The sequence below is a fragment of the Chiloscyllium plagiosum genome, unplaced genomic scaffold (assembly GCF_037043375.1).
Source record: "Chiloscyllium plagiosum isolate Xiang-an unplaced genomic scaffold, Cpla_swu_hap1 HiC_scaffold_17, whole genome shotgun sequence".
NCBI classification, from domain to species: Eukaryota; Metazoa; Chordata; class Chondrichthyes; order Orectolobiformes; family Hemiscylliidae; genus Chiloscyllium; species Chiloscyllium plagiosum.
In genome coordinates this window covers 22,046,834-22,062,098 of record NW_028270155.1, presented here as the reverse complement: position 1 = coordinate 22,062,098, position 15,265 = coordinate 22,046,834, and the positions used below count along the sequence as shown (strand labels likewise).

At 39.2% G+C, this 15,265-nt stretch overlaps 1 protein-coding gene across 1 annotated transcript in view; it reads left to right on the top strand.

Moving 5' to 3' along the window:
- The window catches only part of usp10 (ubiquitin specific peptidase 10), a 76,369-nt gene extending 69,835 nt beyond the window's left edge, over window positions 1-6,534 (top strand). The window contains exon 14 of the mRNA XM_043706638.2: window positions 4,450-6,534. Coding sequence (XP_043562573.1) covers window positions 4,450-4,637 — 188 coding nt within the window. The 3' untranslated portion in view covers window positions 4,638-6,534. The remainder of the gene's footprint in view (window positions 1-4,449) is intronic.
- The last annotated feature ends 8,731 nt before the right edge of the window (window positions 6,535-15,265 follow it).

The window sequence follows — 15,265 nt, the reverse complement described above, 5'->3', positions numbered from 1 at the left end:
ATCTGGCAATACAAGATGTTTCTGCTCTGCGCACTGGTCTGTATGTGTGTAAGACCAGTGCTCTGGCTGTCATTAAATTCTCTGAGGAGTGTAACTTGGTATACCAACTTTAAAAGGAAACGTACATCTACTACTGATGTACGACCAGTCTGTCTAACTTAGCAAATCTGGGTTGTTGGTGAGGTCGGTCACAAACAAATGCCCTGTAATGTGCTGGAGTTTTAACCCTAATAGTTGTGCATTCCATGGTGGATGAACAAAATGTACTGCCACTCCAGCCCACAAGCAAAGATCTGGTAGATGCCCATGACAGGAATTAATGGATGAAAGCCATGCCTGCCATTAGTCAGGTGGGATTCAGAGTCAAAATTCACTCTTCAGTTCCTGGAATCTGAAAGCATTTTAGGACTCTTCTATCTTGTAGCATTTTCATCAAATCTCCTCTCACTCTCCATGTCTCCCTCTGGCTTGACCCATTGGTGTCCCAGTCTCTCAGCCTCTCCACACTTCTGCTTACCATTCCTTGTCCAGAATGCTCACTAAGCAAGATATTTGGGATGGAGGCAATGACCTTGGGAAATTTGAAGCATGATTTTGGGGCCATTTAATACCACTTGCCTAGTCATTCTGCTGCAGCTGGTTCTGTAGAACCTTTTAAATGAAGATTGACTCCCAAAGACATTTGACACTTTAAGAACTCTGCTTTTCAAAGGAATTTGGGGAAGGTTTAGATTTCTAAACCTGATATTAAGCTAGGGAGAAGAGTGAATAGTGAGGATGATGCTAGGCGTCTCAGGGGAATTGACAAGTTGGCCAAATGGGCAGTCACCTGGCAGATGAATTTCAATGTGAAGAAATGAGGTAATGCATTCTTTAATAAGAAACTTGGAAAGTCAATACAGACTCAATGTACAACTTTGAGGGACATACAGGAGCAGAGGGATCTTGGGTTCACTTGTATAATTTTTTGAAAGTGACCAGGCAAGTTGAAACAATTATAATGAAAACTTATGGATTTATAAATAGAGGCGTACAGTGTAAAAGCATGGACGTGATGCTACACCTCTAAAAGTCATTGGTCAGATCACATTTGGAGTATTGTGTTCAGTGCCTTATTTAAGGAAGGATATTAAAGCGGTGGAGAGCATGCAAACGAGGCTTAGAATGATACAAGGAATTTTGAATCAAGGCAAGGTTAGAGAAATTGGGCTTATTGTCCTTGGAGTAGAGAAGATTAAGAGCTGGCCTCATTGAGGTGTTCAAAATTATGAGCAGTTTTTACAGGATAAAGAAGGATGTTCTGTTGCTATTAGTTGGTTTGTCAGTTGGTAGGGATCACAGTTTCAAAATTGTCAGCAAGTGAAATGAGGAGAAACTTTTAGACTCGGTAGTTAGGATTTGGATTGTGCTGCCTGGGAGAGTGGTGAAGATGGATTCCATAAATGGTTTCAAGAAATTTGATAAATTACAGCTACGGAGGTAGGGCTGGAGAATTGAAACTTGTTGGGTAGCTCTTTTGGCAGCCAGTATAGGTACAATGGGTTGAAGGTCCTCCTGCTTGTAAACCTCTAATTCTATGATCTCAAAACAATATTGAAAAGGTTGTGAGGTTGTCTCATGGAGCGTTTTAAACTACGTACTTCCGTATACTAGCTCTACAAAATTCACTTTGGTCATTGAGTGACAGTTTAGTTTAAAAATTGTGAAATTTTATATTACATTTAAACTCCATGAATATTAAATAAAAATATTTTAGGTGAAATAAATGTCATTGCTTTTGTAAAAGCTACCTCAACAACTGTTCTTAATCATTCTTACCACAGTTCTCTCCTTGCGAGTTCCTGGATGTAGTTTTTCTCCTTTTAATGTTCGTTTAACTTACATAGAAACTGTCTCTGACTTTCATAGTCCAGTGCAAAAAAACTCTTTTTAAAGTTAGAGACACTTCACCTCTGATTACATTTGTTGAAGTGAAGAAATTAAACAATCTTCCTCTCACTACTCGTAGCACTTTTTAAGTAAAGAAATCACTCTGAAGTGAAATAAGTTGCCTTTTACAGCTATCAATTTTATGAACAAGCCTATTTAGCTGTTTGAATTTTGACCATGTCAAATTGAAACATAACATCCTTGTCTTTCGCCATCGCTACTAATTTGACTTGTCAGCTGACTAAAGTACAAACTACGATATGAAAATGAATGGTCGTGTAATAATTATGCTGCATTTAAAACAGAGGGGTCATGAGTTCAAATAGTGCTATGGTAAATTTAAAATTGAGATTTACTAAATTTGATTTGTGGATTAGCATTTTGCCATATCCATTACTTGGGGTACATTCATTTTTACACACCTGTGATAACTCAAATATAGATTTTATGTTTACACTGCGAATGCATATCTGTGCATTACCTTGATATTGGTACACATTCTGCACATAGATGGGGAAAAAATATTACAGGGAACATTGGGCATGAGCTGTTATTAATTTGTTTTTGCTTAAAATTGCACATGAGAGAAACCGTTTAGTAGATCATGTAACTTGATTTATTTGAATACTTTTATCAGTTGGTTATTGTGTTTACCTTTATTACTTACCTTTTTGAAAAGTAACTCACTGAATCACTTTAAATCATCCTGAAGATGGATTAAGATGTAGGTAAATATAATTATTTTGTTTAAGGCCAGTAACACTGCTTGCTGGGTGAAATGCAACCTGGTCAGCGTTAGTTTACCCCAACTTTACAATTTACTACTGCAGCCTCTTCATGGATTTGTATTCTGAAGCACAGAAAAATGCAGTTTCTTTTGAAGTACCTGATCGTGGTCCTGCTGGCAACAAACAATTCTTGCAGATGCTTTGATTGAACTTTTACACTCATCCACTGTGGATGTTTCTGTACAACGGATGTTTCTGTACAACAGATGTTAGGACCATAGTTGGAAGAGCTCAGCCGGTCTGGTAGCATCTGAGAAGAGAAATCACAGTTAATGTTTCATGTCTGGTGAACTGAGGAACGGTCACCGGACCCAAAACATTAACTCTGATTTTTCTTCACAGATGCTGCCAACCTGCTGAGCTTTTCGAGCAACTTCTGTTTCTGATTTAAAGCATCCACATTTATTTCAGTTTTTAGAACCATAGTTTCCTTGAAGTGCAAACACCTACTGGGAAAGAGAAAAATAGTACTTTATACATGCAACATATAGTCGTTTAATTGATATCTGATGCTTTCAAATCGCAAAGGAACAAATATTTTTAGCCAAAGACTAATAAAATTATAATCAAATGTAATCAACGGGCATATGGAGGATTTAAAAAAAAAAAGACGTGTTATAGCTTTTGGCATTTTTACATTTTAATCAAATAACCTGAAGTGACTGCCTGCTGCCCATCTAGACTTGGCACAGTCGTGGTGCAAGAACTTTGGGCACAATGCTGTAAAGCTGCTTGAAGGTGACTTTACCAGTTTCCTCATCTCTCCTCCCCCCACTCATCCCAGATTCAACCCTCCAACGTGGCAGTATCTTATCTGTTCACCTTCATTCCCACCTATCCGTTCTACACTCCTCTCTGACCTATCATTATCACCCCCTACTCAATCAGCCACCTTCCCCCTCCACGCCCCTACTTATCTCCCAGCCCCCACGCACCCACTCTCCTCTCTGGATGCTGCTACAAGACTTCTGTTCTATAATCCTTAGATGTTTGACTGGATATGGTAGTTTTTGTCTTATGTTTAAATTCAAGAAGTTGTGGAAGAGTGTGCAAAAACTTAACTTTAAGGCAGTCTTGCGCAGTTTGCTGATAGAAAGATGCATTTGAGGAGGAGTGAAATGCTGATTTCAGTGACACTATTTCTAGACTATCAACTATTATGCACTAAAATCACAGATTTGCCCAAGAACAGGAAGGCTGTTAGGGTGTAGTTGTAGGGTGTAGACCTCTGAGCCAGTAGGCTTGGGTTCAAGTCCCATCCTCTGTAGGCATGCATCGTAATGTGTCTGAACAGATTGACCCAAAATATCTAGGTTGCAAGAAATTGCCTTGCTTTGAAGTACCTGATTGATTATCATAACAGAAATAGAATAGTGATAAAGTTCATAAATCCGCCACTCAAGCCATTCATAAAAGTGTTACCTAAGGTGAAACTATAAGTTACTGATCCAGAATTGGGATTGAACTGTAGGTCTCTCTATGGAAGCACCAGCTAAATTTGCTAGAAGATTTTTCTTGTCTTTGTGATTTTATCACAACTGAAGAAAAAATTTGAAGTATGGTAATACTATACTTTGTAAAAAAAATATATATATATAATATCTATTTGTATTTATAAAACTGATTATAAAAAATCTGTTCAGAATGTTGACTGTTATTGACTATAGCATGTCAGTTTTGAAAGATCCTATTTCTTTTCATTGTCCCACAACATTTTTCTTTCTCTTTTCAGTTGTCTATCACCATGGAAACAGTGCAACTGGTGGACATTACACTACAGATGTCTTCCATATTGGTCTTAACGGCTGGCTGCGCATTGATGACCAGATAGTGAAAGTGATAAATCAATACCACGTTGTGAAGCCCTCTGCTGAACGTACAGCCTACCTCCTGTACTATCGCCGAGTTGATCTGCTGTGAACTGTCACTGTACTGTTGCTCTAGCATCTCACCCTTCAGAGCACCAACTGTCAGATAAACCCTTCCCTCCCTCATTACAATTTTTCAAATCCACTCTCAGTAACTTCAGATTAAAGTTTAAATGGGGAAAAACCTGGGGATGTGCACCAGCAGCAAATCTTGTAGATTTACGTCTATGTGACATCTTTCATAACGTTTTAACTTCATACAAATCAGTTGCTAATGTTTTTGCTTTTGATAATAGGTAACACTTGAGCCCATGGTTTTGGGGGAGGGATAAGTGTTCCATTGTACTGAATGCTTTGGTGTTTTAATGAGAAAAACTTGCGTGTGTGATTACTGGGTGTTGAGCAGCAGTAGAATGCTGACAGTTTTTTAAAAAAAGCTTAATGAAAATGCTTAAAACTGCACGTTACAAAATAACATGCAAATCCACATTTGAGGTTGAAATATTGAGACTGTGTAGATGGGTGATTGTAACCTTAATGCAGCTACTAAGACTTCTGATTGCAATTATGCTTCTGTGTACACAATTGAAACTTGATATAAAAAGAAAAGATGATTGATATAATTCCATTAATGGTTCAGTCTGGCTTTGTTTACTTTGTGGTTTTGCTCTTCTCTCATTGTTGAAATGGAGCTGTAAACAATTTAGTGATATTTAGAGAAAATTGAGTTTATCACCCATCAGTTAATAAATTCATTTCAAGCTCTTTAAATAACTGTTTGGGCGTGAATTGGATGCAAGATCACAATGGTGCAAAGAAAGTTGACTTGAACAGTCTGTTTCAGCTTTCCCAGTATTGGTACCAGAAAATGGTTAAAAAAAAAATTTAAAACCCTCTGCAGTTCTAGAATTTCAAGATAGTTACCCATTCAAAAACATTTAGACAAATCACCTTTTGATATTGTTTACGCAACCTTAATTGGACTGTAACTAAAACTTCCCTGTGAAACTTTACTGTAATTAAATGCTTTTTTGCTAATTATAACATTCTTACAAACTTGCAGTTAACTGACAACTCATTCCACTATTGATCGCCACACAGCCATTTTTGAGATCTTGCCAACTTATTCCCATACCAGTGGAATTGGTTGCTTGTTTGGGTCAATTAAATGTTACCACCTGTTCAATAAGCTAGTAGTAACCTCATCAAAAGTCCTCATCATTGCCATACTTTTGTCAGCTAACAGTTTGAATTAAAGTGCACCTGAACTTTAATGAACTGAGTTCTTACTACTGCCGTAAGAAATGTGTCTCAACCCATTAGGCTGTGGCAAATGTTTTTAGTTATTGGTTTGAGGATACCGGTTTCTGTTGGGATGGAGGGTAGCTGGTGCTGGGGATTTAGTCTCTGTTTTTTTAAAAACTTCTTTCCATGTTTGGTTGCCAGGGATTGATAGACAGCTATCTGCAATTTTTGCTTGATCTGTTTAGTTCATGCATTCAAAGACTTATTTTCCCAATCTTTTTAATCCTTAACTTGTGCATTCCCTAATTAAAGACTTTCCCCAGTACCTTTTAAGTTCTTTCTTAAATGACCAAACATGGCTGACATTTTAATGTGAGATATTTTCAGAGCTTTTTAAGAACTATACATACGTGGTAACCAAATGATTTGCTTTTAGATTCTGTGAACTTGATCTTGAGTTAATTTGTTGTCTTGCAGATGAAACTACCTTGAATAAAAGTCTATTACTATGAAATATTGCAACGTGTAATCTGTTTAACCAAGAAGTTTGCCCCATATTCTATTTGAATATTCATTTATGTAATATGCTTTATTTATCAAAATGGCAAAAATGGTTCCATATTTGCACAGTATCTGTTGCTTGCTATTTGAAGTTTTAATCCTGCATATGTTACAATAAATTCAGTTATAACGTTTTTTAACCATTTCTTGGTTAAAGTGTGTGGTTAATATCAAACCTGAAGATTGAATAATATTCAAAGTTGTACCTAAGATAACTTTAAAGTATGATTTTTTTTTTCCCCCCATTAACTTGATACCGTTCCCATTTTCTGATTTTTGACCTGAGCAAAATGCCTAAAAATAGCAGATTAGTACCGTTATTAGTTAGAACTGGTTTTATCAAGTTGCTCAAAGCAATGCATTATATTACCAGATGGACTCCATCTATTGACAAGGAATTTACAAAACTTTCCCATTTGGGGAGACGGCTGATAAAGCTTCAAATCACAGTTAGAACCAGTTCAGTACCACAAAACCAATTGCACCTCAGCAATGATTTACTTAAGTAATTTTAGCAGCCCAGTGGCATGCAGCAGATGGGTCACTTGGGGGAGAAATTGTTTGTTTTTATGCATTTGTTTGCTTTAGTTTGGCAGATTGAGGTGAAGTTAAACACAGTCTGAGGAGCAGCTGCCAGTTTGTACATGGTGCATAATTATTTAGTGGCACTATATGAACTTCATTCATAAAACTGACAGAATTGCATTTCAGTTCTTGGGACAATGTTTGATTTGGCTATACAGCCCTGGAAACCAAGCAAGCAACAAATTTGAACTGAATTAAAATAAGGTGAATGTGTTTTTCCAGAAGTCTTAATTTTATAATTGTCTAGTTCCTTCATCTGTTTTTATTTAGACTTGAGTTTACTAATATGCCAGGAGATGAAGTAGCATATGAATTCTCATTTTGAGTCTTGTACAGCCAGATGAATCTTTGTGACTAAGCTGAGATACAATAACTGTCCATTGGCATTCAGTTGGGCTCACAATGTGATTCACATATGCTAAGAACTCCCTGTATTCGCCCAGTGGACCCTATCTTTGTGAACAAGGAACATGTGCCTTTTCAACTTAAACACAAGCGGATCATCCACCCTAGTGTATTCCTCATGGCAATGTTGTTGAGTCAGTCAAGTTGTCTGGTTTGAATTTAAACAAACACTTAGCAATTAACTGTTCCCTGGTGCATCCCTGTGGAAAAGCCTCTACCAGTCAGAGTCTACTTGCCTTCCAATCAGCACCCTCTTCTCATGCAGTATAAATTGTTATTCCCATTAGAATCTTGCATTTTTGCAATCCTGTCCTGATGTGAAAGATGGAAAGCTTCATCAAAATGTTTATATTTTCAGCAGTACCTGAACTGAAACTGTTAATTTCAATGATGCAAGTAAGATTCACCAGAAATGCATTGACTAACTTGTGTCATGCAATTGAGTTTAGAATAATGGTGACATCATCATTGTTGACCACAAAGGTGTAAATCTCTCAGCAGCTTCTGGTCTCTAAATATACACAGTAAACCATGTAAATCTGTTAATTGTCTTGTTTCCCACTCCTCCAGAAGTTTTGCTGCATTTGTTTTCCACTGAGGGACAGCATTCATCACATGAAGTTTAAGTACTTGCCCCTCAGGTAAACAGAAGAAATGGAGGCTGATCTATTCAAAATTAAAATTTTAATGTGCAATGAATCTTAATTGCATTATCTCGATTCTTAAAATTTTTAGTTGCTGACATTTCACAGATTATCTCCTTGTCTCTTTCTTTAAGTTCTTCCTCAATAGGTTTCGACCAGCCTATTGTCACAACTCCCGATAGTTTTGCTGGAGCAATTTGTTTCCACCACAGTGAAGCACCTTTGGGCATTTTTCTCATTTTCCTGCTTGTACATAAATGTTGAAAGTTTCATGGTGCTAAACTTCCTATCTTCAGTAGGAACTCCTCATTTTGTCACTCATCAATCAAACCAAACAAACCTTTTATTTTTACATTTCTGGGTGTTGCAGGCTACTCTGCATCACTTGACCATTTATGTTTCTGTGCAGAATCAAGGTAAAAGATTGCACTCTGGTCTAACTCCAGAGAACCAAGGCAGTGTATATTTACGACAGGATCACGACTCACTGACATATAATAGCTGACAAATAGATTCAAAGCCCAGCCAGTTTAATTTCTCGTCCAAGTTTTGAGATTTGTTTTCATGAAGTTTTCATTATGATGCTTTTTAACAGTTTCTCTTGTGGATTGCTTGATGCAGTTCTCTTTCATCCTAAGGTAATTTATACCACTGCTAGAACTTTGGTCATTGCAGTGGAGTTTTGGATACCTCCTGTTTTCTGTTATAACTAAAACCTCATAATTCTCCCTGTGCGCTATCTGTATGCAAGTTTGTCATCTTGATTGCATTCATTTTACTGATCAGTGTAGCAATTTATCAGCCCTGTATGAAGTGACTTAAAATCTGTTCAAATAGCTTTCCCATTTCTCAAGATCAAGTGAGAAGCTTAACTTTTAGTTAGGCAAATCTGTTAGGCAAATCCTGCCCATCTGTAATCTTTATATTGGCATCTATGTTGTTGGTGGTTTATTACATGGACTGCAAAGTTGAACTTTGTTCGTAGGATTAAATCAACAAGCAAGGAATTGAATTAAATCGAGGCAATGCCAGTTTTTGGGTAGTTTACTTATTAAGAAATATCAATATATTTAGTAAGCCATGTCTGGAGTCTTTTTGGGTAGATCATCCCTCTATCAAGAATCCTTTGGCTTTAGTTTGCTGTTGAAATATGTTGCATTGTTGATCCTTGCATTTTTACACCTTAAAAGAGAACCCATGGGATTAGAAAGACAGTGGCTGCAGGGCTATGAAATTGGCTGAGAGGCAGGAAGCAAAATAGTGAACAGTTCTTTTTCAGTCTGCAGGGCACTGTACAGTAATGTAATTTTTCTTGTTTTCCCCCTGGGTGGAGTAACCTTTGGGCATGTTGCTTGCTTCAATATTTATTAATTGCCTGGATTCTAAGAGGCAGAAGGAGGTCACAATGCTTAAAATTATATTTATTGTAATATATCCAACTCAAATTTAAACTCGAGTTAAAATACCATCAAACCCTATTTGTGGAGGATAATTTTAAACTAACTTTTTGTTTTACATAGAAAATAGAATACAGCATAGAACAGGCCTTTTGTTTTGTCATTCAATCTTTAAAACCTGGCTCCAGTTTTTCACCTATGCCTAAGTTTGACTGCCAAACAGCAGACATAGACTCTCTTTACTTTGTGTTACTTTTTTAATATTTGGAAAACTCAACTCGCATCCTTATACATTCCATGGAATATAACTTTAGCTGTGTAATGTTTCCTCTAAATGTATTCCTTAGAGTGATTGTGTTTTTTTTTGTTAATAAAATGATACAATGCTGGGAATACTTAACAGGTCAGTAAATATAGAGTCACAGAGATGTACAGCATGGAAACAGACCCTTCGGTCCAACCTGTCCATATCGACCAAATATCCCAACCCAATCTAGTCCCACATGCCAGCACCCGGCCCATATCCCTCCAAACGCTTCCTATTCATATACCCATCCAAATGCCTCTTAAATGTTGAAATTGTACCAGCCTCCACTACATCCTCTGGCAGCTCATTCCATATACGTACCACCCTCTGCGTGAAAAAGTTGCCCCTTAGATCTCTTTTATATCTTTCCCCTCTCACCCTAAACCTATGGCTTCTAGTTCTGGACTCCCCGATCCCAGGGAAAAGTCTTTGTCTATTTACCCTATCTATGCTCCTCAATTTTGTAAACCTTTATAACCCCTCAGCCTCCGACGCTCCAGGGAAAACAGCCCTAGCCTGTTCAGCCTCTCCCTGTAGCTCAGATCCTCCAACCCTGGCAACATCCTTGTAAATCTTTTCTAAACACTTTCAAGTTTCATAACATCCTTCCGATAGGAAGGAGACCAGAATTGCACGCAATATTCCAACAGTGGCCTAACCAATGTCCTGTACAACTGAAACATGGCCTCCAAACTTCTGTACTCAATACTCTGACCAATAAAGGAAAGCATACCAAACGCTGCCTTCACTATCCTATCTACCTGCGACTCCACTTTCAAGGAGCTATGAAGCTGCACTCCAAGGTCGCTTTGTTCAGCAACACTCCCTAGGACCTTACCATTAAGTGTACAAGTCCTGCTAAGATTTGCTTTCCCAAAATGCAGCATCTCCCCTCGCATTTATCTGAATTAAACTCCATCTGCCACTTCTCAGCCCATTGGCCCATCTGGTCCAAATCCTATTGTAATCTGAGGTAACCCTCTTGGCTGTCCACTACACCTCTAATTTTGGTATCATCTGCAAACTTACTAACTGTACCTCTTATGCTTGCATCCAAATAATTTAAGTAAATGACAAAAAAGTAGAGGACCCAGCACCGATCCTTGTGGCACTCCACTGGTCACAGGCCTCCAGTCTGAAAAACAACCCTCCACCACCACCCTCTGTCTTCTACCTTTGAGCCAGTTTTGTATCCAAATGGCTAGTTCTCCGTGTTCCATGAGATCTAACCTTGCTAATCAGTGTCCCATGGGGAACCTTGTCGAACGCCTTAGTGAAGTCCATATAGATCACATCTACTGCTCTGCCCTCATCAATCTTCTTTGTTACTTCTTCAAAAACTCAATCAAGTTTGTGAGACATGGTTTACCACGCACAAAGCCATGTTGACTATCCTTAATCAGTCCTTGCCTTTCCAAATACATGTACATCCTGTCCCTCAGGATTCCCTCCAACAACTTGCCCACCACCGAAGTCAAGATCACCGGTCTATAGTTCCCTGGCTTGTCTTTACCCCCGTTCTTAAACAGTGGCACCACGTTTGCCAACCTCCAGTCTTCCGACACCTTACCTGTGACTATTGATACAAATATCTCAGCAAGAGGCCCAGCAATCACTTCGCTAGCTTCCCACAGAGCTCTCAGGTACACCTGATCATGTCCTGGGGAGTTATCCACTTTTAACCATTTCAGGACATCCAGCACTTCCTCCTCTGTATTCTGGACATTTTGCAAGATGTCACCATTTATTTCCCTACAGTCTATATCTTCCATATCCTTTTCCACAGTAAATACTGATGCAAAATATTCATTTAGTATCTCCCCCATTTTCTGTGGCTCCATACAAAGGCCGCCTTGCTGATCTTTGAGGGGCCCTATTCTCTCCCTAGTTACCCTTTTGTCCTTAATATATTTGTAACAATCCTTTGGATTCTCCTTAATTGTATTTGCCAAAGCTATCTCATGTCCCTGTTTTGCCCTCCTAATTTCCCTCTTAATTACACTCCTACTTTCTTTATACACTTCTAAGGATTCACTCTATCTATTCTGTCTATACCTGACATATGCTTCCTTTCTCTTAACCCTCAATTTCTTTAGTCATCCAGCATTCCCTATACCTACCAGCCTTTCCTTTCACCCTGACAGGAATATACTTCCTCTGGATTCTTGTTATCTCATTTCTGAGGGCTCCCCATTTTCTAGCCGTCCCTTTACCTGCGTACATCTGCCCCCAATCAGCTTTTGAAAGTTCTTGCCTAATACCGTCAAAATTGGCCTTTCTCCAATTTAAAACTTCAACTTTTAGATCTGGTCTATCCTTTCCATCACTATTTTAAAACGAATAGAATTATGGTCGCTGGCCCCAAAGTGCTCCCCCACTGACACCTCAGTCACCTGCCCTGCCTTATTTCCCAAGAATAGGTCAAGTTTTGCACCTTCTTTAGTAGGTACATCCACATACTGAATCAGAAAATTGTCTTGTACACACTTCAGAAATTCCTCTCCATCTAAGCCCTTAACACTATGGCAGTCCCAGTCGATGTTTGGAAAGTTAAAATCCCCTACCATAACTACCCTATTATTCTTACAGATAGCTGGGATCTCCTTACAAGTTTGTTTCTCAATTTCCCTCTGACTATTGGGGAGTCTATAATACAATCCCAATAAGGTGATCATCCCTTTCTTATTTCTCAGTTCTACCCAAATAACTTCCCTGGATGTATTTCCAGGAATATCCTCCCTCCGTACAGTTGTAATGCTATCCCTTATCAAAAATGCCACTCCCCCTCCTCTCTCGCCTCCCTTCTATCCTTCCTGTAGCATTTGTATCCTGGAACATTAAGCTGCCAGTCGTAATAGGTGAGAAACTTCTCAGGTCATTGTCCTGATGAAGGATCATTATCCTGCAACACTGGGCTGAAATTTTTCGGTATTACTTTAGTGTTGTTATGAAGGTGTAGTTGAAAAACTAGCAAGAACTGACAAAGCACGGAGTCCTGAACAAGGTAACAATGTAGCACTTGGTCAAATAAAATAGCAGCCATGGGTTGCCATGAAACCAAAAACAAATTCAAATTCGACTAAACAGTTTAACTTATGCCCTAAGATACCAAGTTCCAATCAAATTTGAATGTAGTGTTTTGATAATATTAAAAGTAATGAAACGATCCAATATTTGGGGGTATAATCCAAAAACCATGAAAGAAATTGACTTTTTTTTTGCAAATTAAAATTGTCCTAATACAACTTGCAATAACTGCCCAACTTGGAAAGTTAAATCATTCAATCAACCGAAATGTGATTGGTAAGAGTGAACCGCTCTTTTGTCGTTAGCTTCTAGGTTAATGGTGTTTCTGAATTTTGTATAGGGCTGGACTTTTAAGATCTGATGACAACTGTGAAATTAGCACTTGTCAGCCCAAGCCTGGATATTGTCCAGATCTTGTTGTGTTGGCATATGGTCGTTGTCAGTAACTGAGGTGTCATGAGTGGTGCTAAACAGAGTGCAGTCACCAGCAATTATCCTACTTCTGACCTTATGATCAAGGGAAGGTCATTGATAAACCATATGAAGGTGATTAGGCCTACCCCTGAGGAACTCCTTCAAAGATGTCCTGGAGATGTCTGACCTCCAACAACAATCATCTGTGTCAGTTATGACTCTAATCAACAGAGTTTTACCCTTGACATGAGTTTTACTAGGGCTTCTTGATGCCAAAGACTGTCATGCTCTCACCTCCCCTCACCTCTGGAATTCAACTCTTTTGTTCATGTTTGAACTAAGGTTGCAAAGCGATCAGGAACAGGGTGGCCATGACTGAACCCAAACTGGGGGTCACTGAGCAGGTTATTGCTCAGCAGGTGCCGCTTGACTGCACTATTGATATCTTTCATCACCTTATTGACAATCAAAAGGAGTCTGATGGGGGCGGTTGGATCTGTCCTGCTTTTTGGAATATAGGATATGCCTCAGCTATCTTCCACATTGCTGAATAGATGCCAGTTTTGCGACTGCACTGGGAAAGCTTGGCTGCATGTGTGCCAAGATCTGGAGCATGGACCTTCATTGTTGTACCACACAAATACCAGGCAATGCGCATCTCTAATAACAGACTATATATTTATCACCCCTTGCCATTCAATGGTACTACTCTCACTCATAACCTGACTATCAGCATCCTGAAGGTTACCATTGACCAGAAACTCACTGAATTGGCCATATGAATACAAGGCAACAAGAGCAGGTCAGAGATTAGGAATTCTAAAATCATAATTCCTGACTCCCAAAGCTTGTCCACCATCTATAAATTTCAAGTGAGGGATGTGACAATCTCTTCCCCACTTCCCTTCAAAAAGTCTTGACGCCATCCAGGACAAGGCAGATCAACAACCTTTGTCCCCCCCCCCCCCCCCCCCGACCACTGATGCTCAGGAGCAGCAATATGTAGTATACACAAGCTACACTGCTGAAATTCACCATCACTCCTTAAACAACACCATCTCAGCTCAGACCACTACCATCTCGGAGTGAGAGCAGCACGTATATATGGGAACAGCAATATTACAAATACTCCTCCAAGCCACTACTACCTAGGCTTGGAAGTATAACACCTCTCCTTCAGTGTCACTGTGTCAAATTCTTGGAACTTCCTCCCGCAAAGCAGTGTGGACCCACCTACAACTGGACTGCAGTGGTTCAAGAAAGCAGCTCACTGCCACCGTCACTGGGGTAAATAGGGATGGGTAATAAATGCTGACTCTGCCAACAAGGCCCACGTTCTGTGAATAAATAAAAAGAGACAGGTAACAGTTTTGAATTTCATGTTGTGAATTGGTGCCTCTGGTCTCTCTCTGCTGTGTGTGAAAGTAGGAACTTGCATATAACTGAGGTCAGATTAGGTAAAAAAAAATACATTTCAAAGGTGTGCAAATAGGCTGTCTCCATTCACTAGCAGATTCTCACCTGGTTGTAGAACCCTGAAGAAAAAGATCTGATTTTGTTTTTGCTAAAACGTTGACTATCTCATCTTTCCATTCTCACTGTACCTTCCCAAATGTCTCTCAATTGCCCAGGTCAGCTACTGCCTGGGAAAAATCTGCCATTTAACTGTGTTGTTCTCCACGCATGCTGAGTGTCCTGCTGAGTATGTCTAGCATTTTCTCTTTTTCATTTCAGATTTTCAGCTTCTGCTGTATTTTACCTGTTTGTTGTCATTCTCATCAATTCATACTGAGCCCCCTCCAAGTTCAGTGTATTTTTCCTGGGCTGCGCAACCCAGAACTGCTGACAGCACTCCAAATGTGGAAGGAGGATCCTGTTCCAATGGGATGGGCTCCCAACTAAATATTGCAGGGAGCAGAGTCCTTGCAAACTGCATAACTAGGCCTGTGGATAGGGGATAGTGAGGTCTGCAGATGCTGGAGATCAGAGTTGAGTGTGTGGTGCTGGAAAAGCACAGCAGGTCAGGCAGCATCTGAGGAGCAAGAAAATCGATATTTTGGACTGGGGCCCTTCATCAGAAAGGCTGTGAATAGGG